Consider the following 25,772-nt stretch of genomic DNA (forward strand, 5'->3'; position numbering starts at 1 on the left):
GGCGCTCCTTGAAATAAAGCCGCGTGATTATTGAATACTGAAACCCCATGTCATAATATGTATTAAAAAATATACATTTCATTAAATAAATATATTACAAAACAGTTATAAGACATTTTTAACATTGTCCCCTAAACGATGCCAATCAACTTTCCTTGTAAAATGACTACCATTCCAAGACTCTTGTTCCAAAGCCTTTAACAGTGATGGATAAAATGGCTTATTATAGCAAGCCTCCAGGGTGTTCCTCACGAGGGTCATGTAAGGAGCATCTATTAATACAGTTTGCTCTGGTGAAGGCGTGGGGGGTGGCATCATACACAAATCTATTAGCTGCTGCAAATGGGCCCCTACCTCTCCACCATCAGTTTGTATAGCAACCACTGGTTTAACAGTTTTCTGCATGTCATTCTTAAGTTCAGGTAACTGTACTTTTCTTTTGTTCAACAAGTTGTTAGAGGCTGCAGTCATCGGTTTCAACTGGAACCCTGACTCCTTACGGCGCATGGCAGATACTATGCTAGAATGAGCCATCTTAGTTTCTTCAAGGCCACTGCTCAGCATGATCTGTGGAGAGGGTAGGACAACATCTGATACGAGAGATGTTTGTAGCCATTTGTGTTCCAACAGTTCTTCAATACTCATCCTCTCTGCAGGGTCAACATGTAATAGGGCTTTGATCAAATTCTTAGCCTCTTGTGAAATGGCTGACCACTCACTGGGAGGAAACTCGTATTGTCCAGCCATGATCTTAGTGGTCATATTTTGTGATAGTGGCTTGTGTGGTATCTCTGAGTAGAAAGGTGGATAACCACACAACATTATATAGATGATCACCCCCAGGCTCCACATGTCACAACTCTTGTCATAATGATAGGGACTACCTGGGGGTACACGTCCCGACTGTCGCTGCTCACGTTGTCTCCGTTGAGCCTCCAACACTTGTGGAGCAACATAGTATGGAGTGAACTGGGGTGTACGAAGGTCTCCATTGTCCACCTTAGCAAAACCAAAGTCACCAAGTTTGAGCTGTACTCTTTCGGGGTCACTGGTACTCTCAGCTAGCAGCAAGTTCTCTGGCTTCAAGTCCCTGTGTGCAATGTTAAATGAGTGGCAATGTTTAATGGCACGTGCTATCTGATAAGTGAGGTTACTAGCTTCCCGCTCTGTAAAGCGTTGATTGCGAGTGATGTACTCAAACAGTTCACCTCCCTTCATAATCTCCATCACAACTAACAGCCTCGCCTTGGGGATCGACTCGTTGGGTAACTTGACGCTATTAGCGTACACATCGACTATTCTTACAATAAAGTTGCTGCCGCTGCACCTCCAGTGTAAGCTAACTTCTTTGCGGGATTTCTCCTTGTCCAGAAGAATTTTTAATGCAAATTCCTGTCCGGTTTCCCTGTGGATGCAGAGCCGCACAGGACCACTGACTCCAGCTCCAAGTTTGTGACTCCATCTGATATCGTATTCGTTGTGTATGGAGTGAGGCTTGATGTCGGGCTCGCCACTATACTTTAACATGTTGCAACGAGTTAGCCCTCGGGTTTGCCGCCTTGAATTATGACTATAATGACCTGTATTTAGCGCATAAATGGAATCTTATATCCAAAAGAATTAACCATATAAGAGCATTGCCTAAAAATAGATTGAGATGACATAAATTTAGTAACGTAATGATGTTGCAATACATTGAAAATAGTAACAGACGATTAATCATTGATGCAATAGTTCTGCCACATCATAGTGTCCTAGTACGAACATGGTAAACACCTCCATCATGTGGCCACAAGCTGTACTTACCAAAGCTGCTAGCAAGATTAGCAGGCAATGTACCATTATTATCAGGTATTGAAGGGTCCCCACCTGTGTTGTGACCAGTTACAACTAGTCTACTAAATGTCTCACTGACCATAGTGCATCAAGGTGGTCACCAGTGGCATGTTACCATTAGCTGCTGCAATGGATAAGGCAGAATAACCTTTCTTGTTTACATGGTTCATGTTGACACCTATTAACAGAAAAACGTGATAAGGGGTGTGGAATGGGTATATCGCACATGCACACACACACACACTACACAAACACCCACCTGTGTTAGCTAACATTTCAATTATTTCATTATTGGAACATTTCTGATGACAACTAGCAAATGTTGCCAGTATCAGTGTACTATCCTTATCTCTACTGAGTGCCTGAGGGTTAGCCCCTAATAATAGTGCTAGTAGTTAGTGCATGGCATATCATCCTAACCATTAGCTAGTAGTAGCTTTACCATGTCAGTCCTACCACTCAGACAAGCCTTCTACAAGGAGTGGTCAGTTATGAGGTAGCAATAACAAACCATGGTGATATTACCAGTAGCCATGTAAGTCCTGTGTCTGAATCAGTCAACTCTAACCTCTTCTTGTGTTCTGCAATATTCTGTGGGAAGTGTTTTGTGATTAAATGATTAATACTATGGGTTCAACAACTCAGCATTGAGTGATGGAAGCAACATTAGTGAGATGACTTACTTCAGCTAGAAGGTTCCAACTGGGCTTTCTACCTGCAAGCCATGGAATCACTCCTCCCTTATTACATGGTGGCTCACTTATTTTACTGGCCGTCTTGAGCAGTGCAATTATAGCAGCACTGGAGACTAACAGCATCACGTGAACAGCAACAGAAGAACGACCTTGACAGTTTAAAAGCATTTTAATATATTCAAACAACGTCTATATCAACTTACACAACTGCTCCGTCACTGTCTCAGCGACAGACTGGTTCATATCCATGGGTAAACCCTAGTCATTAGCAACTAATTGAGGGACAGTCCCTGTTAACTGAGCGCGCCTTGTTGAAATATTCTAATACATTAGTTTGGTCATGATTGAAGTGAGCACGGTGTCCGACTATTTCAACTTCAACGCGATCTCAGCTAGTTTAGTAGGTTGTGTTACTTTTCCGACATGTTTGGGACTGATACAAAAGTACATCTGTGCTCCTCTTCGCGTGACATCCTCAATGAAATTGTTTGCTCCAGTGGTCGGATCAGCTGCGGTCTTCGTATCAGCTAGTACTGCCTCCCTAGCTACCGCCGCCAGTTATGCTTATCTTAATGGTAGCGAGATGACCTTTAGTAAAGAGGAGCTCTGCGTGTCTGGTGTGCTAGGAATGGCGGTGTTCAAGATGTTGGGGGGAAGGTTTAATGTTGTGCTACCAAGTAACCTTTATAAACCAGGTGCATTCGCTCACCAGTGGATACCAGCTAGATGGGAACAATATGCTGCTCATTATGAGAGACATTTTATGCAGCAGTTTGGTGCCAAACATGGTTGTCACTCTTGTGGAACAAGACAAGGAAGGTTTATTGCTGACCATCAACCTCCGATAAAATTGTCTGGACCAGGAGAATTATTAAGGTTCTACCCTCATTGTAGAAAGTGTGCATCTCTTCAAGGATCTGCTCTGTCGCCATTGAAACATGCTCGTGTTGCAGTAAGGACTCATGCAGTGACATCACTACGACTATATCACTTGTTTCTACCAGTTCCATTTCTTGTGGAACAATTTAGGAGATCTTACCAGCCAGCTAGTAACACTGTAATCACTGATGTTCAACCAGAGCCTGCTCCCACAACTACTGTAATCAGAGAGGTGATAAAAATTGAAGTGCCTTGTAAACAACCAGCATTAGGAAACTATTTAGCTACAATTTTGCAGTATTTCAATGAATTACCAATATTGGGACAATTTCACATATTTGTATACTTTTGCATTGCAATTGCAGCAATTAGTTCAATTTAACAAAATAGTTCAGAACACAATCAATACTTCTCACAGTTATGAGAAGAGTACTGTGTACACACATCATCACTTGTATGTTCAGTGAAACCATATGTAGCAGTAGTGATCCCAGCACCGTCAGCAAGGTTACGCAGGTTACAATAGTTGGTTCCATAGTCTAGGTAGGCATACCATATCTCAGAAGTGGAGAACGCCTAACAATAATAATAATACACAATATTATACTATTACATAGCTCTTACATCTACTGTACAGAGTGTAGTTGATGAAGAGAGCTTAAAGGAAAGATCATCAACATAAAGGTGAACTGGGGTGGTGTGAGTTCCTTTGATTTCAGTTGCACTCTGGCTAAGGAGCTGTAATTCATGATCTTTACAACACAACAATAATTAACACCGCTTTAATAATACTTTGTAGCGACATTTCTCTCCAGTACCACAGTCCGTACCACTCAATGTTTTGAAGGCATCCACCAAACTGGAGCCGATAAACGTGCAGTTCGCTTGAGTGAAGTTCCTACAATATAGATACTGTCACTATCATTGCAATTGATCATAGATCCTGTAAGGATCTATGAATTGAACAAAGCTCACCAAGTGATCTTACACGACGCGTGCAGAGGATAACTGTTCACTAACGATACGCACACGAGCAGGCACACACAAACTAGCTTGCTGGACATTTCGCTTTGAAAGGTCACATGACAGGAGCAAATATTACACAACGTTGCCATAACGATTATTGGGCGGGCATTAAATAAAATGACGAACGAGGAAGAAAAGTTATCGGGGTTCTTACCATGGGAACAAGACCTCCAGATGGTGTCACAATATCTTGACAGGAAGGTGAGCTACTCTAGTCGCCTATAAATTGTCATATTATTATTAGGAGGAACTGGAAGTTAATCACAAACAGTACATGTCAGAACATCCCGAACTAAGGGCCATTCTGGCTGACTTTGTTCAGTCACTGTTAATTCATAAACCTGAAGATGTGCTTCAGTTTGCACGTGACACATTCACACCATTTGCACCAACAAGATGACTGCAGATACAAAATATTAAGTGATACAATTTCATGAATTACTGGGGGAGTCTTTTAGTGTAATAGTCTGAGGTGATTTGGGTAAGTGTTGTTCAAACACCATAATCTGAGGGGGTAACAACAATTATATAGTGCTTTATAATATACTTACTATCTTACTGTATTGGGACCTCTCCTGAGTAAAGGAGCAGGTATATAGAGGGAATACTGTGGACCAACACTCCAATATCTACCGATGTTCACTCCATTGATAAACACCACTCCTTTACTCCATCCCTATGATAACATTGTCACCATGGTAACATGTACAATGTAGTACTTACGCTCATATCAGCAAAGGTGTCCAGAGGCTGTGACTTGATATTGAATGATGCCTTGTAGAGGGCAGGGCCAGGGCTTCCTGAGGGTGGGGTACGCTTCCACAACCCCCCACCCTCAATACTACACGGTTACCATAACAACACATAACACAAACAACACACACACCTCGTTGTGAAGGAATATTTGAACTCCAGAGAATATGCTTTCCATGACGAGTGCTTCACACCATCAACCAATACATCACCAAGGATACCTTTATGTAACATGTAATCATTACCCATGATTGTCAACACCCCCACCTTTACGGAACTCCAACTGTTTAGCAAAGTTTGTTCTTCCACAGTTCTCTACCAGAATGTCAAGAACTTTCTGACCACCTGTATTCTATAAGAAGCTCACCATCTATTCATTTCAGAGCAGGTTGGTCACACCACAACATTATTTTATTAGTATCCGAAGAAAGGTTTTGGGGTAGACATGACAGATGGATGTATGATTCATGCATTAAAGTATTGGGAATGAACTATTTTGTATGTTGTGATCAACCTCCCCTGACTACTCACTACTAACATCTTCAGGTAACAAGAAGGTTTGTTCTGCAAACCATGTCAACTTTTTCACAGGGACACTGTTTACCATGGCCACCCCATGATCTCTTAACTTGCTAATAGTCACCTTCCTAGCTCCGGCGTCGATCACTGTACGATATAGGATGAAACCATAGGACTGCCCGCTGCCTTTATTGACCGACAGCATCTCCATGGAAACTGGGTACTTTATATTGACTGGTTCCTATGGTAACAACTTAAGTAATGCACTTTAATAAGAACTGGCTTACAGGGAAGTAATTTAGTGTGTCCACAATTGGAATGTAGAGTGTGAATTGTAATTCTCCTGTTTGGCATGAAATAGAAATAAAACAATTCAACTAGAACACTACCCTAACACAACACACTTACCATATCTAGCCTTTGGCAAATCAACGGGTATGTCAGGTAAGGGGTGTGGCACTACAAGAGGGTGTGGTCAGTACTTCATGGTCATTTATGGTCAGAACTTACAAGATGATGGTGGTGCATTACTTAAAATAACTTCTCTCATCATTTTGTACTTCTCAGTAATGTCACCAGCTTCACTGAGTGGAGCATCATAATCTGCAACATCAGCAACACTTGTGTCAGAAATATTCATGTAATCATGTTATTCAAATATTCTAGAATTGTTACGTGATTAATTATCATAGAAAGGTATTTCAGTGGTATAGAACAATCAGATAAAATCAAGTTATAATGTGAAAACTAAGCAAGTATGTGTGTTATGAGATACTCAAGACCACCCCCTGTTTCCTGTCCTGGCCAATCAAACTTTGCCATGCAGGTAGGTGGCAAGTTCCATTAGGCTATGATAATGCTGCAGGAAGACTGTTCTTAGTTAAAAGTTAATGACAAGGACACAGCCAAGGATATAAAGCAATTTAAATAATATGCAGCCTCAGTTTGAGGATAACACGTACATACACTAAAGTAACCATTCATGTATTACATGATTGAAAGAGTTAAATGCTGCAGGTGTTGCCAAAGAGGTAGTTAACATGGACTATCCACCTTGTAGCTGTGTAATAGACATGTATAAAACATGTGTTCATGTGTAGCAAGCACATTTTGCCTGTGTCTAATTAAGAATCCGGACTAAAATACTTACAATACCATATAGAGGGAAACTTTGGTGAATAGCCAGCTAAATTGCATTTGGCAAATTGAAGGTAAATATTTAGCTATAAAGAAGCTAATCTCAGTTGCTACAAGTAATTGACGGGTTAAACTTTGGCGAATTTGTAGCAAGTCCCCAAATTTGCCTAAATTCTCCCCCGGCCAAAGTTTCTCTCTATACGGTATGCCAGTTTACAGAATAACGGCTTGACAAAAAAACACATGTGGGAGGTGTACGGGAAAGAGGAAATCAAGTACCTAATAGTACAGTCACTGGAGCATTTAGTTACACAACAAATCATCTGAAGAGTTTGTAAGCATGACAATCCTATACATTCAGAAAATGACCCATAACTCTTTGCCAGTTTATCCCATTTACTCCAGAAAACCGTTGGCTGTTTGCCATTCAGTTGTGAGTAAAGCCGTATACAGCTCACATGACTCAAACATCAATTAAGATGGCAGACGGGGCATGGAAAGTGGTGTTGCAATAAAAGCAGTTGCTGCTCTTCATCACTTCATGACAAGTAAACCTGTTACAGTAGCCTTCTCCTTGTAGCTCAAATTCTTCACAATAACAGTTAATAGTGCATGAATTCACAGTAAAACAACCACAAGTGTTATATTCCTACTGTGCTCTGCTTATGGTATCTTGAGCACAGTGGGGATATAACACTTCTTATTGTTTTACTGTTACTTACTATCGTGTACTACTCCAGCTTGTTTCAGTACTTTTTATCAATGTGTTGAAAATTCCAATTTTTTGTGTGCTTGAACCCACACATATCACATCAAAAGAAAGATACGGCACCACGTGCCCCAGCAACCAATTATCATCTCGTATCCATTACGCTTCATTGTCAGCTATGTTCAACCCATTACACAGCATTATGAATCAAGAACTGTTTGAAAAGCACCTCTGCAATCAAAGTAGTCACTATGAACAATATGGACGATTCTGTTACGAAGGGAAGCCATTGTGTGCTACCGCCAAATTGACACCTTTCGCTGTCAGCCAAGACAAATGGGACAGAAAGAAGAATACTGGTAAGTCCATGAAGAATGCATTGTACATACTGAGGTATGTCAAAAGGCACCTCTCAGACCGAAGCAATGTCGAACAGTGAAAGGATCAAGACCGTAGTTATCGAGTTGCACTTGTATGAAGGCATCAGTCAGTCAGTCAGTAGAAAATTCCGTAAAATAATTTTTTTAGCATAAATTCCTTGTTAAAAGCATTTTGGGTTGATGTGAAAGCTTGTTTGGGCTTAGTTTTACCACACCAATACTTTGAGGCTGGTTTTTGGGTGATGTTTTTTGTGGGCCATGCCTACACCTTTGTCATCCCTGCTATACAATACTCAGTGTTGGGTAAGTTACTTTTTAAAAGTAACTAGTTACATATTACATATTACTTGCAGTTGAACTATTTAGTTACAGTTACATATTAACCATAAAATAAAGTAACTGTAATAATATTACGTATTATATTACTTTGTGTCCACAGCCTTAAGCTATACATATGACCTCATCACATGACATGATTGCGTTGTTGGACAATGTGTAAATCTTGGTTACATGTAAGAAGCTGGTGAATAAGCTTCATTCAGTAGGCTTCATTACTTTGTTGTGGCTAGGCGTTACTCAGAGGATAACTAACGAGATTAGAACTTCGTTACTTGTAGTAATAATATTACGTAATATTAGACTCGTTACAGTAACTATATTACTTAGGTAGCACGTTACATTTGTAAGTAAAATAACTTGAGTTATATTACCTGTTTTTATAGCGTATTTCGTTATATTACTTAGGTACCACAAAAGTAATAATATTACGTAACACGTTACATAAGTAACACGTTACTCCCAACACTGACAATACTGTATGATATGTATTTTCAAACACGTATCAAATAGAGATCCCTCCAAAAATGACGTGCGCCGCCTAAAATGCTGCCTTTAAAAATCGTCCTAGAAACATCTTGCACAGTGAAAATCGCCTTTATGGATATTGGGAATAATATTACAGGGCCTGAAATTATGTTTTGGAAATGATCTGACAAATCCTGTTATGTGGTCGGACATACTCAATAGTACTGTACAAAAACTTTCTATTAATGTTCAGAAATATGGTCAGAAAATGGCAGATGTCTGACCATAATTTCAGGCTCTGATCAGAGAAGGTTGGACATGCACACATGAGCACATACATTTTGGATTGAAAGTTTAACCAAGCGTTCACAAAAGTTTTCACAAATACCATTTGAGAGTGCACTTCAAGTTTAGTCTATTCAGTCGGTCAACCCCATTCAACCCCACTACTCCAGGCACATAAATCACTCTTGAAATCTACAGGGATCACGTGTGTAAGCGTTTGCTGGGTGGAATCCATGTGCAATACTATAGGGACGCCTTATATACGTGTATTTTAACACAATAATTGTCGAAGAAAGCATTGTGCATGCTAACAAAGCCTCCCAGGGTAATGAAAAAGAAGAGCGGAAGCCGCTAGCTTGGTCTTACAGAGAACCGAAAAGAATTAGATAATCGCACACCCGCCTTGCAATAAGAATTTGCTGTTCATCTTAAGAAGCACAAGATAACGTGGTGTGGATATTGCTAAACATTTATTCTATCACTTACTCCTCGTCACATATTAGAAATATGTAATTAACAGTAATAAATTTCAGAAGCTCTTGTATCGTGTCCAACCTCCTCTGGGCTCTGATGTTAGTCCACCTAATATCAAACACAACATCAAAAACAAGAAAACACTTCAGATATAGAATTTTTTAAATCACCAAAATTTGAATTTTTGTCTGTCTGCCTGTCAGCCTGCCTGACCACAATTGCAAGGCTGGAGGCAAAACAACACAGCACATGGCCATTATTTTACGCCACAATAACAAACTCACCAATGGGATGTGCCTTTTGGGGTTCCAACGAGTGTGTGCCCTCTGCACCTTGTCTTTCCTTTTATCTTCAATGAGGCTGGTCTTCGTCCTTCTTCATATAATGAAACCATATTGAGGCATTAATTTTCTTATCACCACTTTCCTTGAGCAGCATATTCAAACATATTTAAACACTAATACTCTGTAGATACCTGTAATTTCAGGATAGGTTCAATACCACACCTATTAACGCGATCTTGGTTGATTAATCGTAATGATTGAGCACCAAGACCGCACCTCTTAAGGATCTATTTACTTGATCACGATCACCTGTATTCATAATGCTAGCACAAAGATAATATGAAAGTGACACACCCCTGTTAGGTAGATACTCTAATACAGCAGTCACCCTAATAGAACAGTCACAAGTGTATAGCTGTATGCTATAATAGTATATTAAAAATTATTAATTTGAAATTGAAGTAGGGATCCAAGCAATAAAAAGTAAGATGAATGATGATATTACAGCATAGCTCAGTGGGAAATGGAAAGGTCATTGTTCAATACCAAAGTAGGGATTTTCCCACTGAGCTATGCTGTAATATCATCATTCATCTTATTTCACTACTTTTTATTGCTTGGATCCCTATGTCATTAATAATTGATTTGTAGCATCACACAGACAGGGTTAGGCCTGAGCCTATTATGCTTTTGAGCAATGCTCCAAAATTTCTCCCTGATATGCTCCAATTATGCCTAATTGTGTCCTCCAAATATACTCGTATTAAATTGTGCCTTGACTGCTCTATTAGAGTATCTAATGTATCTGTGAACGTTCTATTAGAATGTGACTGGATCTGTGAAAACCTGACATAATGGTGCAAGCCTAAATTTTCAGTATAGGCTATTAATTGCAATGGGTAAAATATTTACATATATGAAATAAAAAATTGTAAAAATTTTTAACGCTTTGTTCTTTGCGAAGCAAGGGTGTAATGATAAAAACATGGATACCGTCTTATTCGCCTACTCAAGGGAAGTTAAAAATCTTTGTTTCGTAGCAGTAGTCTAAAGGATAAGTGAGTTATGGGCGTTTGTTTACGTCATGTCAAAGCAGTCGTACGTGATCAATTTTTCTTCACTGATTTCATCTCTGTATGTAGTGAAGAAAGGTGGTAGGAGAAAAAACCTATATACCACGTAGTGGACCTCCTATTCATGGCGAACATGATGGTGCAAGTTGCAACTCTGTAGTGCATTGCATTTGTAAGTTATAGCCATTTTTGTAAGCACTTTTAATTTATTTTCCCAATATTTGCTGTACAAATTGATCTTTCAGTTGCTGCTACTTTGTAGGGCTGTAACTCCAGAAGTTGCTGGCATACAAGGCTGAAACTTGGCCAGCATACACTCGGCTAAGTAGATTATAAATATTCAATAATAAAGAATTTGAAAAATGCACCATTATGTCAGCATTCGCAGATCCAGTCACATATTTCAACATGCAGTGACTGTTCTATTAGAGTATATCGATCTTCCAACTAATCTTTTCTTCACAACATAACTGTAAAAATGATTTTACCATGTTTGCACACTACCTCATTCTGCATCATGCAAAATAGGCAGAGTTTCAGCTTGTCTGATAACCAATACACAAAAGTTATGCTGGCATTATGTTCAATGCTTTTGGCTACCTATTATGCCCCAAATTATGCTGGCATAATCAGTGCAGGCCTACACAGGGTTGTGCCCTCAATGGCCACTCTAATGAAAATTTATAGCCACCAGTACCACTCAGTTACAGGTTCACTTCTGACACATACATAAGTTAAGGACCTATACAATACCACTTTCTTTCCACATAGGGTTTGTCCAATTTTAAGCATATGGCTAAGATGTGAGAACTAAGCTGGAAGAGTGAGATACAGAGGGTTAGGCATGAGATCACTATATCATAAGTCACGCCTAATGCATGCGAGTCAGCATGGTGTCTGGAATTGGTACGGACATTTTAAAATTTGTTCTGTCCCATTCACAACAAGTATGGATAATGTAGTACTTGCTTCTTAGCTAGTAAAGTGATGTATTGTGTTGGGGTGGCTGAAAGGTTTGTGAGGGTTCTGGGACACATGAATACACTACCATTTTACACATAAGAACGAACACTTGGTATTGATGTGTTGGGGTTGACTATGAGATCATGTGATGTGATGACCAGCTCTATTACACACACTAAGGAAGTACTCACCATAACTTGTTACTGTTGGCTGGTAACTACTATAATCTCCTTCATTTGCTCCATTCATAAAACCAAAATTGGTGCCACCTGGACACAAATGATTGTGATGACATGAGTGTACACATATTAAGCTGTATAGCAAAAATGTTTGTCAAGGATAATTCGGAAGAATTGGACAATCAAACATTTCGATGAGTAAAATTTTGACAAACTACTTTCAATATTGTATGAGAACACACTAAATGCAAAATTTTGATGAATTGCTATGCGAATTGTCAAATTTGTCGAAACTTCTCTCATTAAAGTTTTGCGCTATACACGATAATGGAACTACACATGTTACACTACACACACTATACTGTACCTTGCACCATACTTTGTATCAAATAGTGTATTTTCAATAGTCAGTGTACAGTGGCCTAATTACTAGCTAATTATATTTCAGAAAGCTCAGCCTCACGTAGTTTACCAGCTGTTGGTAATAACTCTGATAGGGAAGAATGGCTGTGTCAAGAGCTTTGATAAATTAATCAATCTGGTAGTTACTAATACATGCTTATAAATACCCAAAATGATTTGGCAATTTTCTAGCTCACCACTGTTTCATCTGCTACACTATGACTTACAACAGTCTATCGGTGCTTTTGTATTCTGACACCATCAGCCTTGAATTTCAGCAACAAATGATTTACACCACAATGAGACTGAACAATGACAACATATTTCTCCCCACTGGAACACCTCCCCCCAACCCACCCCACATCCAGGGAGTCAACTGATTGAGATACAGTATCCCTACAGAGAGGGTGACCTCTATGAGAGTGTGCGAGAGTAAAGAACCTCGTGTTATGTTCATTGTGAAAGTTACTACAACAACAGTTGAATTGCATCTCTCAAGAACAACAATTAGATCAACCTACGGAACAACTTATCATGTGACAAAGGTGTTTACACAGTACTTGAAAGTAAATGAAGATGGATCCTCTCCAGGATTAGAGCCCCAACTCTGGGTGCTGTAACATCTCAGCTGACATCCTGGAACTGTTCCACTATACTCTCAGAGGGAAAGCCGTCGAGGCAGCTGTGACCCTCCTGGGGAATAAGTCTTGCATATATCCGAGGACAACAGTATTCATATAATGGGTTTACTAATTACTGCTATTTGGGCTGTAGTTTCCCAAAGATGGTACTACTCACCTGGAACAGGTGACAGCACAGATACACTTCCTCATCCTCATCAGTTTTTCTGAGAGGCCAGCCATCCAGATCGTCAGGACAATTCCACTACTGGTATTGTATACAAACACTGTACTACCCACCAATGAAATGGCAACAAGCAACACATAGAGATCACTCAGCAGGAATGGCTAATGATAATAACTGTGAACCCATTACTGGAACGGTTCAAATGTAAACATAAAAATAATAATAAACCTAAAGTAGTTAACCTATTCTCGTTGAAGAACGCAACAGAAATATAATGGGGTTCGGGGTTCCCCTGGCAAAGGCCCTTTGAAGGAAAAGTGGTTTCCTTTGTAGGCACCTGAAAGATGTTGACCAGAACGCTGAATGCCTATTACCTTTTGTAAAAAGACCTTGTCAACCTCAAGAAGATAATCTCATAGATACAGGAGACTTCCTGCTACAGAAGGGATCAATATTTTCTTGCCCTGAGGCCAGTGATCAATCTGAAACAGTTGAAAGGTAGAAACTCCATACTTCAAAATAGAGGGTATCCAGACCCTGGTAGATCTGTACACTTGGTGGTGACTTCTTGAAGGATGTCTACTTCACCAATATCATTCACAGAGATCACCGAGTAGTGTGGGAGCATGCTCCCCCAGGTAATTTGAAAATGATGTATTCTGAGAATCTGATTCAGCAAAAATTCTTTAAAGCTGTCATTTTAGACATAATTATTATGCCAGGAATTGAATGATAAAGGCTGCTTGTGCTGACACAGTATCAGGGACAGGCTAAAGGGAGTTACTGTATGTGAAGTTTGAAACACTTCATCGGACATCATCCAACCCTCTCCACTATAGACTGACAATTTCATCACTCTGGGAATGTGCTAGGCTGATGAGAGCATTATGTCCCTCTCTAGAGCCAAAGTGACCTGGAGGATTGGGAATGCCTATCCCCGTCCCAGAATGTTGACAGCTGTTGAGCTCGGGAGCAGATCCAGGGGAGTTTCTGAGGAGAGGTTTCCAGAAACTGGTTGAGAGTATTCAGGACAAATGATTTGCAAAGGCACTTCAAAGGTTCAGATTGAAATATTCTAATAGAGCAGTCATGTTAAATTGAAAGTTAAGATTAACACACCAAAAATAGCGTATCTTAAAGTGTCGAGACCTGAATTTGTAGTGGCATCCATGTCTGCTGTATGCTTCAGAAAATCACTCAGACTGTGTGGGCCCTCTGGGGGGGTTGATCTACAGTTGACTCTTCACCAGCTGAAAAGACTGACCCTCAGGCAGAAGCAATGAACGGCTACCAACATGACTGAAGCTGGTTGAAGGATTTACACCAGCCCTCTATGATGCCTGGAGGGATGACTAGTGAACAAGGTTGTTTGACCTGTCTACAAGAGAAATTCTTCCAACATAGGCTACCTCATTTTGGCATTTAAGTCCTCAAAGACCTGTGACTCCTTGTTCAACAGATGAGCCTGGTGGTGTCGTGATCCCTTATCTGGCCTATAGCTGATGTGGCCTGTTCACCTGAGGGTTATAAATCCTGCCCCCTCGATTACTTCAGATCAGTCATTTCTTCAGTCATTTCTTCAGTCAATGACCAGTAGATGGAGTGAAGGTGGGCAAACATCCCGGGCTCTTGAAACTTTCCATGCACACAAGATACACCACCACATGAAGTGTAGGAAATGCTGTTGCAGTATCTGTTGAGTTGGGCCCTTGTCTCGTATTCACAGGCTGACTATACAAGCAGTTCAGCAAATTGGTTTATTGATAACATTATAGATTAGTATAGCGGCACAACCAAAAAATTGTGCACTTTTTCATAAAGTCATGAAACTTGCCACATAAATAGTAGTCCTCAATACATGTATTTTCAGATAGTGCCATCACTGATTTGACCTTTGGTGACCTTTACAGCCATTTTTGTACAGAAAATTGATCATTTTTGCCTTTAATTCCCTGAGGCAGTAATTAACTTGTTATAACATGGTACCAAACAAAAGATCTTGTTGATATAAACAACTTGGTTTTTATTTGAAGTCAATAAGTGATTTCATTCTTAAGTTATGAGTATTTTTATTAGCTGCAAAATTTGATAAATTTATGTATAATTATCTGCCTACAGGTAATTCACACATCGAGGGTAGGTAAATTTATCAAATTTTGCAGCTAATAAAAATGATCATAATTTTGTAATGAAATCACCTATTGACTTCAAATAAAAACAAATTGTTTCTATCAGCAAGATCTTTATTTTGGTACAATGTTTTAACAAGTTAATTACTGCCTCAGGGAGTTAAAGACTAGGGGGGGTAGGACATGATGTCATAACACGTACAATTTTGCATAATTTAATTGAATTCCAATGATAATTACGAGATGAAAAACTTAATCTGTCAGCTAGTTGCATCATTGTAGACGCCGAAGTCGATTGCATTTACTACTAACAACTAAGAATACAGCGAACATATACACAGGTACCTGAAACTAAGATCAGAATTTATTCTAAATAATGCTCTATTACAAAATTCACCATAATATCGCTGGGGCTTAGCGGGGCTTAGTAGATAAAACGATTTCTTCACTATTGAATTACTATTTTTGACTATAAATACAACGCTAATCTTCACGGTTTACTAGAACTCAACCCTATGGCAAAATGTACAGTACATATACGTCACGCAATTATTGTGACGTCATGTCCTACCCCCCCTGGTTAAAGACCAGAATGATCAATTTTCTGTACAAAAATGGCAGTAAAGGTCACCAAGGGTCAACTCAGCAATGGCACTATATCTAAAATTACATGTATTGAGAAGTACCATTTATGTGGAAAGTTTCATGGTTTTATGAAAAAGTGCACAATATTGTGGGGCTACGCCGCTATACTAGATGCTGTTACAAACCAGAAGGGGGTAGAATTCTTCCCTATAGCAGAACAGTCTTTTGGGAAATTATTTTGCCACATAATACCAATTTGTGCACAGTGGAACTACTCCAACAAATATGACACTTCACCAGCTGGCTTAAGACCTAAGGATAATACTTTTGTGAAGCCACACAAGCCAGTTGCATCTTGTACTATAGCCTGCTGGCTGTGGAAGTCTCTCAAGTTACCTGGTAAAGACTATTTCTCAGGCCCAAGGGTGTAGCATGCTGTCTTCAACTTCATCTTTGGGTGAGATGTAAACAATGAGTTAGTCTTTGAATAAATATTAGATTTGTAAAGCTGAGCCTTCTGAAATCACTTTGTGAGCCATATATGGAAATACTGTTTATATACTAACAACTATAAATACACAGTGGCGGATCTAGATGGGTTTCTGGGATTTCGACAGAAACCCCCTTTTAAATTTAGCTCAGTGGAATTCTAAATACATAAACATTGTTGTACTGACAATTTGTCATACCAAACAACTATATACCGTGCAGTGTATTTCAGTATAGCATGCATGCAGCTGCACTTAATGACACCATTTACCAATGGCGGATCCAGGATGGGAAATTTGGGGCAAATTCCCCTCCCCCCTTCTGTAAGTGGAAGAGTCATGCTTCTTTTGATATAGAAATGGTCTATATACACCTTGTCATAGTTGTCAGACCAAAATTAAAACTGCATATTATCACCAATTATTGCAAAGCCACCTGAAACTAAAGTTAAAACATGTGTACTAAACACCTTTAAAAACAATTACTGTGTGGCTGGTGTTAAGACTTACACATCCTTTTACCAGCTTTTAAGACTTCACAACATCTGCAAAGGACGTAATGACAGAAATCAACCTACTAAGGAGTGATTATTGCTACTTCAAAAATACAGTAACTAACAAGAGAATCTGCTCTCCCCAACCACCTACAACTTAGCCCGTTTGTGCCCCTCCCCTTGCCAGCTCCTGGATCCACCCCTGTTTAAAGCTATTAAACCCTCAGCAACACTTCACTTTTCATCCCCCACTGCATTAAGACGATCGAGATACTCTAATAGAGCAGTCAAGTAACTACTCTAATAGAGTACAGCTTGTAGTCACCATCTTTGCCCATGCCCATGTTAACTATAGTATTTACAGCATTGGATTTATAATTGCCAACTAAAAGTAGCCTAAAATCCAACTTCAGAGTTCTAAAATCTCAAAAATTTCCAGAGAAATGTCATCAGATGCCTTATTCAGCTATACCAACTTTCAGAAACCTCCTTTTAAAAACCCTAGATCTGCCACTATTTGAACCCTAGACATATCCATACTACAACACTAGATATATCCATACTACAACACTAGATATATCCATACTACAACATTAGACATATCCATACTACAACCTAGATATATCTTCAATACCACAAATTCCATACCATGAAACATATACAAGTTGACTGATGATTTCATTGATAGAATAGTCTTCAGTCCATCAGCAGCTTCTTGTGGTGATAGAGACCTCTCTGGTCGTGGCTCATTCCAATGTCTAAACCATCCAGTCCAGTATTCCATCACCATCATTGGTCTACCAGGCTGTGTGCTTAACATGATCACTGCATAGCACTAGCCACACCCACCTGGAATTTCTGCAGAGCAGCTAGAGACTTGTCAGGATTTGACTGGAAATTGATCATCAGTATAACTGTGTAAACAAGTTGTTATGGTAACCAGTAGTCATGACAAGTAACCACGGTAACCAGTAGTTATTACAAGGCATGTCCTGGAGACATCAGAGTAAACACAGTCGTCATGGCAACATTCAGTACAGGTCTGTGTTTGGTGCTCATCATATGGAGTATCCAGGACATCAATACAGTGGAACCTCTATATAATGGACATTTTGGGACCCAAATTTTTGCTGTAATAAAGAGGTTTAACCAGACCAGTTGGAACCAAAATTTTTGTCCTTATTTTCTATTGTGTCCTTAATTCGGGGAGTTGTTCAAGAGAAGTTCTAGTATATATTAGTATTTGTTCAAGGAAGTATTTCACAAACACCTACTTGTATTGCAATCCTCAGCATAGTTCACAGCACATGCATGGAACTTCTACATAACAGACACTGTGGGACCAACTGGTTTTGACAAAATTTAATGAGGTAAAATTAGATTGATAGAGGTCTATAGGTACTTCAGAAACTGCTCTTTATAGAGAAGTTAAATATACAATGTTCTGTATATGAAGGACCATTAAACTATTGGTTACATCTATTGAAGCTATTGCAATGAGTTAACCCTAAAAATTTCACCATTAATTAAAGCACACCTTCAGGGGGAAGGAAGGTCATGGCATTTTTCAGTCCCTTAACACCATCTGAAGTGAACAGCAGCTCAACCACTCCTCTCTTACGCATCATCTAAATAATAAACACCAATTATTCCCCCGTCCACCCCTAGCTCCACTCACCTACATCATGCACAGCTCTCATATAGTTAGAATCATTGCCATAATACGTGTACTCGTTCTCCACTTGGAATCCTATCACTGGTCCACCATACGATACCTGTAATATAGCAGGTTTTATTGTAACGATTTTAATCTCACTGTAAAATGCACTTCAGTTTGTCTAACATGAGGTTTGTAGCACATACTCTTGTCAGAACATGAGTACAGAATGATCTCTCTATAGTGGGAATATTAGCTAACAAACCAGTCTTGCCTTTTATATTAGCTGAACATCACTGGTTGAATAGCAAAACAGTTGACAAGTTTCTCACCCTTTTGTTGTGGATAGGGCTAGGTGGTATTTTAGTGCTCCAGTAAAAATTGTATTGGAAAATATCACAATATTTTCACCACAGTAGTACTGTTGAAGTAGGGATCACACCAAAAGTGATGTGCGTTGCCTTAAATTCTGCCTTTAAAAATCATCCTAGAAACTTATGAGACAAAAATCACCTTTACGGAATAATATTAGTCCATCTAACATCAAATACAGTGTTAAAAGCAAGAAAACACTTACAGGCAGTCGGATATAGATTTTTTGAAAATCACCTAAACTAAAATTTTCGTCTACCCACCCACCCACCCGCCCGATATAGTTTTTTTATTAGCTTCATCTGCTACAAAGTTATGGATGCTTTTTTTCAACTGTGTAAAATAGACGATATGCACTGCCGTATTTTTCTAATACTCTCGTGATATCCGTGACGTCATGACGGTGAATGAGTATTGAGACTTTCAATGGCGGAAGGTGTTGAAGTGTATCGTACGTGGACAGTGGAACAGCTAAAGGATTTTCTACGCCACCGACGGATTCCTTTAACCGGAAACAAAGAAGAACTGGTTGAAAAAGTGCATGACATTGTTCAAACGGACAGTTTGGAAGCTGAACTCGAAGCTGTATCATTCCAACGTGTCGATTTTCCTGCTCCTCCCGGGTTCACTGAGCTACCAAATGAAAGCTGGATCGAAGATGACTTTCCACTAGTCACAGAGAGCCGAGTAACAAGCTATCTGAAGGCGAAACAGGGATACACCAAGAATTTTAGAACTGGCATCCGTTTGTGTCAATGTGGCCATGTTTTCAGCCTAGAAATGGCAAGTTCTGGCAACTTTAACTATGTAAAGGCTAAGTGTAGACCCACAATGCGTAAAGTGCCACAATTTTACTCGTTGTTTATAAAGCTAGACAGTAGTAGTGGCACACTTATTGGTGGTAACTGTGAATGTCCTGCTGGGGAGTCACAGAGCTGTGTACATGTTGCTGCACTGCTTATAACACTCTCAGAGGTTACTCCTCAGGCATGTACAAGTATGAGATGTGCTTGGTCTAGGCCTGCACAAGGAGGGAAAGCATGCTTGGCTGCAACTCTGGATTTTGGGAGGTCATCATCAAGTGGATATTTTGCTTATGATGGACCAGTTTTACCAGTGGATGACCTCCTGCAGAAGCTAGATGATGCTGGTTGTGATTCAGGAGTGAAGCAGTACTTTGACCAAGAAAGAGAGAGAGGCCAGCATACACATCCTCCGTCTAGTGCCAACCCTGTATTGATCGATCCACTAGACAAATTGTGTGAGATATCCGCTTCACGAGATGTTACTGTGCAAGACCTAGTGGAAGCATTAAGGCCAACAAAAGAAGACGTGGAGTTGATACAAAGCATGAGCATAGGTCAACGCAATAATCCTATTTGGATGGATGCAAGGCAGTGGCATGTTACTTCAAGCAACTTTGGCAAAGTCTGCAATAGAAGTTTTAAGCAGCTGTATCCAATCTCTCTTATTAAATCCATTCTAGGGGATTATGGAGCTTTTAATACAGCTGCATTACAGTGGGGATGTGACCACGAGTCAGAAGCAATTCAACTCTATATGAATTTGACTGGAATTCACGTTGACGATTGTGGAGTCTTCCTTAGTGAGGAATATCCACATCTAGCCACATCTCCAGATGGCGTTATTCGTCTCACAAATGAAGAGTTTGCTGTCATAGAAGTCGAGTTTGCTGTCATAGAAGTCAAGTGTCCCTATAAGCATCGTGACCACAGCATTGCAGATTCGTGTGAGGATGCAGCATTTTGTTTATATGAAAGTGGTCTGCATCAGCTTAAGCGGACACACGATTATTATTATCAAATAACTGGCCAGCTTGCATTAACTGGAGCACAATTTTGTGATCTTGTTGTATGGACCAATCTCGAAATACATGTCGAAAGAATCTTTCTGGACAATGAGTTGTGGACAGAAATGGTTGGAAAACTAAATCACTTTTATTATACTTCTTTAGGTATAGAAATATTAGATAGGCTTTGTAACATGTAATTTTTATTAAAACCATCTTCTGTTAAAAACTATTGTGAATTATTTCTTCCTTACATACATTTATTATATCACTGTTTGTCCATAATAGATTAATGTCTGGCATGCATAGTACCTCCACCAACAATTGCAGGATCTTGGCAACTACTCTATGCTGCTCTGCAATGTTCAATAGTGGAAAAACATGGCAGGGAAAAATTTGGTGAATTTCTAAGTTATCTTATAAGCTTTTGCTTAAGATTACACAGTGCACACACAATTACAATCATGTCATCTATAATTTGTTTATTGGTACGATTGCACAGTGTCTCAGTGAATACTTTGTATTCCTTCATTTTTTTTATAGCGTTCTCTACCCTAATCCTTACACTGGCAATTGTGCGAGACTGCATTGCATCTTCTGTTGAAAGTCTGCCGCCATCACTTAAAAAACTTGGAATGGTAAGGAAGCATCTCTTATGGGCAAACAAGTCTCGGGCATTATAGCCTTTATCGGCCAAAATTCTTTGTCCTGGTTTCAATTCATCAAGTATACCACTATGCTGAATGGTGAACCTATCACTGCTGCTACCAGAAAAGCCAGGAGAAACAAAGATGAAAACACCAGTAAATGTGTCTATGGCTACCAAGTATTTCACAGTAGTGTGACTCTTATAGTCACTGTACGAGGATTTCTGAGTGGTCAGGTTACTGGGACGCTGAATAAAAATTTCTGTGCCATCAATGATGCCAACGGAATTTGGCAAAACATTGTAAGGTGGATCTGTCGGACCTAATGTGGTTTGCGGCCATTTAATAAGTCCCTTTAACTGAGCACTTAATAACGGTACCCAGTTGTTCAATAGTCGAGACACTGAGCTTTGTTCTATACTAAATCTGTACGCCAGGTCATTTTGAGTGAGATTATGTCGGAGCCGCATCAATATTAACAACAACTTCTGTGAGGGTGAAAGTTCAATAACTGTTCCCTTCTTTCTCGATACAGGCTCCAACCAGTCAATTAGACAATCAAATGTCTTCCTTGATATTCCAGTATACATTTGTACTTGGAAGTCACTTAGAATTCTTAAACTTAGTCGCTGGACAGAAGTGTTAAAAGTTTCTATTGTTTCTTTTAGTCTCATATTTTCTTGACGTAACTTGTAATTCTCTTGTTGTAGTTTAATAATCTCAGCATCTTTGGTAAATCCTTCATTTGTCACAACTGTGACATCAGTATCTAACATTTGTACACTACCACCATCCGTGTCTTGTTCTCCATTGGATGAATCACCTTGAGGGATAAATGGACCATGGCCTTGGTCATCAGGGGATAACTCCTCATGGGCAGGTCGAATGTCAACCAGGTCATCCCTGGACAAATCACATGGAAGAACAGAGCCTTCCTCTACATTGGATTGTTGCTGTTCCTCACACTCAATACCTGTTTCAGTATGTAGGGCGGCAACATCAATATCACAAGATGGTAAAGGAGCAACTGGCTTATGGCTATGGGTCACCTTCCTCCTTTTTGGTGCTGGAGCACTTGAAGGGTAGTGCCCTGGCCTCTTGAAATTGATTGGAAAAACATCTTTGTTATCCTTGGTTGGTCCTTTAAAGTCTGGATAATGTACATTGCAAATTACACTCCCCTTAGTAGGCTGCCACTTAGTTCCCCTAGGTCCTTGCCTCGTGAGATTGATCTTCTGGACTACTGCTTGCTTTACACGCTGTGGCATGCAGGCAATAGTGTGTAACGACAAAATATCCTGCTTTGGGCAATTCTTGTGTTGAAGGGTAGGGCACTCACAGAGCCGATTTTCATCTATATCTTCAGCACACCTTCCCTTCCTATTGTGACAACCCCAAACACAACACTGGCGCCTCGACATGTTGCCTTAGTAGAGCGTTAGTAGGGCGATATCAACTTCCTTCTCACAAGCGTTCACCGTCAGGATTTCTAGAAATATCAAAATCACAAAATATCGTAATTTTTTCATCTGATAATAAGACCACGCATATCGTCTATTCAAAAATTGTCATGGTGGACTGCTGGCAGTGCTCAGGTGTCCGGACGAGGGTGACAGTTTTAAAGAGGTTTACCAACGAATGAGGATCAATTCTATCTAAGAAACTCAAAATACAAACCAAAAACATTTTTCAGGGGCCAAATAGCTAATACCAAAATACCACCCAGACCAACTGTGTGGACTCAAGAAAATACATCTCTTTGATACTATACATCTTGTAGGTGAACAAGTAATAAATTTGTACAAAGAATTTAAACGCGGCAAGATCGTCACTTCACGAGACCAAGCATAACATGGCGTTATTTTCACACACATTATACAGTATGTGTTGTTATTTATAACTGTAGTTTGTGAGAACCACCTAGACCAATGTTGGTGGATATGAACAGACCAGAAGGTCACTTGCCTATTAATTGTACATTTTCATAACGTAACAAATAACATTCCAATAGAGAACAAAATTGGCAGCAGCTCAGCTGTACAGCAAGTGATTATACCTGAAGTGGGGCTATGATCGGGAACAAGTGGTCAAAATATCTCTCAACAGCTGCTAGGAATGGTGGATGTGTTGATCGGAGTTTCATATTCGGATCATGAAGTAGCCACCTACAAGTATTGATCATACCATGATCACATCTTAACCACTATGATTATATCAACCTCATCCTTTGATCACATGTTGACTATGTACTCAGGATCAATGTGATGGACACAAAATTTTGATCACGGTGGATCAGAGCGACCCAAAGTGTCCGATCATCATCGTACAACAACATGTGATTTATTGCAGGGGACCATATATGGTGCTTACTATAAACTGATCCTAATGGTCAGTGGTATGAGCAAACCCTAGTGGGAGCTTTTCACAGTACTTTTAGGGATTAATGTAGAAGAGTATTTACTTTAATACATTGTGAGTAGGTGACACTTCCACACAAAACATAACAAAATTCATTTATATTTTTTGAAATTTCATAGAAACTTGTCGAAAAGGTTAGGAATCACTCTAAAGTCTTAACCCCCCCTCGATAAAGTGTTGGCAATTCTTTTGTGCACTACACACTTTAGGTTTGTCACAAGCTTAACCCTTTAAGGACCGCTGCCGTAATATTACGTCCAAAGTAGGTATTGCTCGAAAGACCAGCGCCGTAATATTACGTCCAAGATTGTTGGCAGTAAACAAAGAGCTATAACTCCGCAACAAATGAAGCTATTAGATCGAAACAGGGGCCATTGTATTCGCCATTCATAGGCGATTCTTTTGATATATAAGGCCAACTTATCACGCAAAACTAAGCCTGTGTAAAATTCCTAACAAAGTACAAACATTTAATATTTACACAACAATACAACTAACCTTGTAGAAATCGCTCCATAACTTCGGCTGTGCTCATCGTATTAACTTCAAATAAAGCTCAGAGTGCTCACTATTTAGAGGCGAATAATTTGATATACAAGATCACGTGATGCGGTTTTAAAAAACTAAAATGGCAGACTGTTTTTATTGATTGTGTCACGAAGAAATCAATCGCGTGTAGGTGTTTGAAACTCACCTTAGTGCTTTTAAGACATTGGTTCTACACTTTGGTAAGTTAGATAATGTTGTTTATTATTGTCAGGCGAGTCTTTTAGTATAATTTGTTATACAATCGAGCACTTGCAGGGGCTTTGTCAATGCTACAAACTTATATTTTTTAAAAACACTAAATGCACAATAATCATAAAACGTGTGGGCTTTCAGGGTATACTATGCACACAATTTTTGGTCCTTAAAGGGTTAATTAGTTCCATGTTTAGCAACCCCGGCCTTCATTTAGGGCCCAGAGCTTATCAAGTAACACGTGAGCACTCACCCTGGCAGGCCACCAAGTTCCCACTCAGCACAGATGTAAGGTCCAGGACGAATTATGACGTGTAGTCCTAACTTTTGTGCTGTCCTGATGAACCTCCTGCCCCACACCACAGCTGGTAATCACTTAGGCCGTATACAAAACACTCACCTCACATCTAATATACCACTGAAGTCATATTCTCCAGGAATTGGTTCATGCATGTTCCACGGGATGTAACTATGGAAACAGTGAAATGGTTACACATGTGACATAGCTGGAACTAACGTTTCCACAGTATTCAGTCCCATGGCTTTTAACTTGATCAATCTGTCATACCAATAATCTGGTACTACTCTGAAGTAGTGGATAGCACCACTCAGAATCGTCATGTGCTCGCCTTTAATCAGGAAGTCTTCTTTAGACGTCCTTACCACACCCAGCGGTCCAAAACTGGCCTCGTAGCTTCTCTCTCCTAAGAAGCGCGGTAACAGGAACCAGCCAAGGAGAAAGCCAGTAACTACGGCCACTGCACCTAATCGCCTGTTCATCCTAATCCCAAGGTACTCGTAGAACGTCCGACGAGGATGGAACACGAGGGAGCCGATGAACCTAGTACGCGTCAATAAGGTGATGTTATTCTTGCACAATAACTTATTCTCGACCTGTACAGACAGCTAAACGCGACGATTACGCCAGAGGTACCACTCGCGCGCTGTTCCCATCGACTGTAGATCATCCGTACATGAAAATACCACGTGCACCTGTTATTCTGCGTAATGCGCATCTGTTAAATTCCTGCGCATTAAATAGAGCACTATGATAAAATGTTGCAGGCGATCGTGTCCGAATGGACAGCATACACGATCGTAGCGCTAACAGCAATTGGTTGTTACCTCAACTCGTTACAGGCGGGGTTAGTTCACGATGATGTGTTTGCGATCAAAGATAACGGCGATGTCACTACGGGCACGCCCCTTCGTCAGCTGTTCCTAAA

At 39.8% G+C, this 25,772-nt stretch overlaps 5 protein-coding genes across 11 annotated transcripts in view; 2 read left to right on the forward strand and 3 right to left on the reverse strand.

Moving 5' to 3' along the window:
* Positions 1 to 26: 26 nt before the first annotated feature.
* Positions 27 to 1,613, reverse strand: LOC136248677 (MAP kinase-activated protein kinase 5-like). Its single transcript, XM_066040458.1, has one exon. The coding sequence runs from the start codon at positions 1,525 to 1,527 to the stop codon at positions 106 to 108; it is 1,422 nt and encodes a 473-aa protein (XP_065896530.1). The 5' UTR covers positions 1,528 to 1,613; the 3' UTR covers positions 27 to 105.
* On the reverse strand, positions 1,594 to 3,590 carry LOC136248696 (ankyrin repeat family A protein 2-like). Of its 2 annotated transcripts, XM_066040485.1 has the most exons (9): positions 2,735 to 3,590; positions 2,597 to 2,680; positions 2,520 to 2,551; positions 2,362 to 2,427; positions 2,257 to 2,308; positions 2,096 to 2,212; positions 1,916 to 2,014; positions 1,807 to 1,869; positions 1,594 to 1,754 (listed from the first exon to the last, which is right to left on the reverse strand). In XM_066040485.1, the coding sequence occupies exons 1-9, from the start codon at positions 2,778 to 2,780 to the stop codon at positions 1,720 to 1,722; spliced, it is 594 nt and encodes a 197-aa protein (XP_065896557.1). In that variant the 5' UTR covers positions 2,781 to 3,590; the 3' UTR covers positions 1,594 to 1,719. The 2 variants fall into 2 exon arrangements, with proteins under 2 accessions (XP_065896557.1, XP_065896556.1); XM_066040484.1 differs by having other exon boundaries at positions 2,520 to 2,680.
* Positions 2,832 to 3,797, forward strand: LOC136248689 (uncharacterized). The gene has a single exon (XM_066040476.1). It carries the CDS (start codon positions 2,872 to 2,874, stop codon positions 3,790 to 3,792), a length of 921 nt encoding a protein of 306 aa, XP_065896548.1. The 5' UTR covers positions 2,832 to 2,871; the 3' UTR covers positions 3,793 to 3,797.
* LOC136248660 (beta-galactosidase-1-like protein 2) lies at positions 3,711 to 25,588 on the reverse strand. Of its 5 annotated transcripts, XM_066040435.1 has the most exons (20): positions 25,441 to 25,588; positions 25,311 to 25,387; positions 25,064 to 25,250; positions 24,947 to 25,015; positions 24,800 to 24,895; positions 23,444 to 23,552; positions 18,584 to 18,676; positions 18,439 to 18,529; positions 17,751 to 17,815; positions 17,550 to 17,706; positions 12,009 to 12,086; positions 6,219 to 6,311; positions 6,117 to 6,167; positions 5,996 to 6,051; positions 5,728 to 5,949; positions 5,457 to 5,541; positions 5,323 to 5,410; positions 5,160 to 5,277; positions 4,996 to 5,112; positions 3,711 to 3,986 (listed from the first exon to the last, which is right to left on the reverse strand). In XM_066040435.1, exons 1-20 carry the CDS (start codon positions 25,560 to 25,562, stop codon positions 3,813 to 3,815), a joined length of 2,148 nt encoding a protein of 715 aa, XP_065896507.1. In that variant the 5' UTR covers positions 25,563 to 25,588; the 3' UTR covers positions 3,711 to 3,812. The 5 variants fall into 5 exon arrangements, with proteins under 5 accessions (XP_065896507.1, XP_065896506.1, XP_065896508.1 ...); XM_066040434.1 differs by having other exon boundaries at positions 25,064 to 25,387; XM_066040437.1 differs by lacking the exon at positions 3,711 to 3,986 and adding an exon at positions 4,714 to 4,942 and having other exon boundaries at positions 25,064 to 25,387.
* LOC136248651 (protein O-mannosyl-transferase TMTC1-like) overlaps positions 25,554 to 25,772 on the forward strand; it is an 8,807-nt gene continuing 8,588 nt past the window's right edge. Inside the window, exon 1 of one of the 2 annotated variants that reach the window (XM_066040418.1) lies at positions 25,554 to 25,772. This exon is cut by the window's right edge and continues 256 nt beyond it. In XM_066040418.1, coding sequence (XP_065896490.1) covers positions 25,603 to 25,772 — 170 coding nt within the window. In that variant the 5' untranslated portion in view covers positions 25,554 to 25,602. The other variant, XM_066040419.1, reaches the window with a different exon arrangement.

This window comes from Dysidea avara, chromosome 3 (genome assembly GCF_963678975.1).
Source record: "Dysidea avara chromosome 3, odDysAvar1.4, whole genome shotgun sequence".
In the NCBI taxonomy this organism is placed as follows: Eukaryota; Metazoa; Porifera; class Demospongiae; order Dictyoceratida; family Dysideidae; genus Dysidea; species Dysidea avara.

Coding starts and splice junctions, on each gene's coding strand:
- LOC136248660 (XM_066040434.1), bottom strand. CDS start 25,562: ATGCGCATTACGCAGAATAACAGGTGCACGTGGTATTTTCATGTACGG. Junction 17,816..18,438: donor GACCTTCCTTCCCCCTGAAG/GTGTGCTTTAAT, acceptor TTGTTTACACAG/TTATACTGATGATCAATTTC. Junction 5,542..5,727: donor CCTTCTTGTTACCTGAAGAT/GTTAGTAGTGAG, acceptor AGCTTCTTATAG/AATACAGGTGGTCAGAAAGT.
- LOC136248689 (XM_066040476.1), top strand. CDS start 2,872: ATGATTGAAGTGAGCACGGTGTCCGACTATTTCAACTTCAACGCGATC.
- LOC136248677 (XM_066040458.1), bottom strand. CDS start 1,527: ATGTTAAAGTATAGTGGCGAGCCCGACATCAAGCCTCACTCCATACAC.
- LOC136248696 (XM_066040484.1), bottom strand. CDS start 2,780: ATGGATATGAACCAGTCTGTCGCTGAGACAGTGACGGAGCAGTTGT. Junction 2,681..2,734: donor GACAGTGACGGAGCAGTTGT/GTAAGTTGATAT, acceptor TAAACTGTCAAG/GTCGTTCTTCTGTTGCTGTT. Junction 2,428..2,519: donor GTTGGAACCTTCTAGCTGAA/GTAAGTCATCTC, acceptor CACTTCCCACAG/AATATTGCAGAACACAAGAA.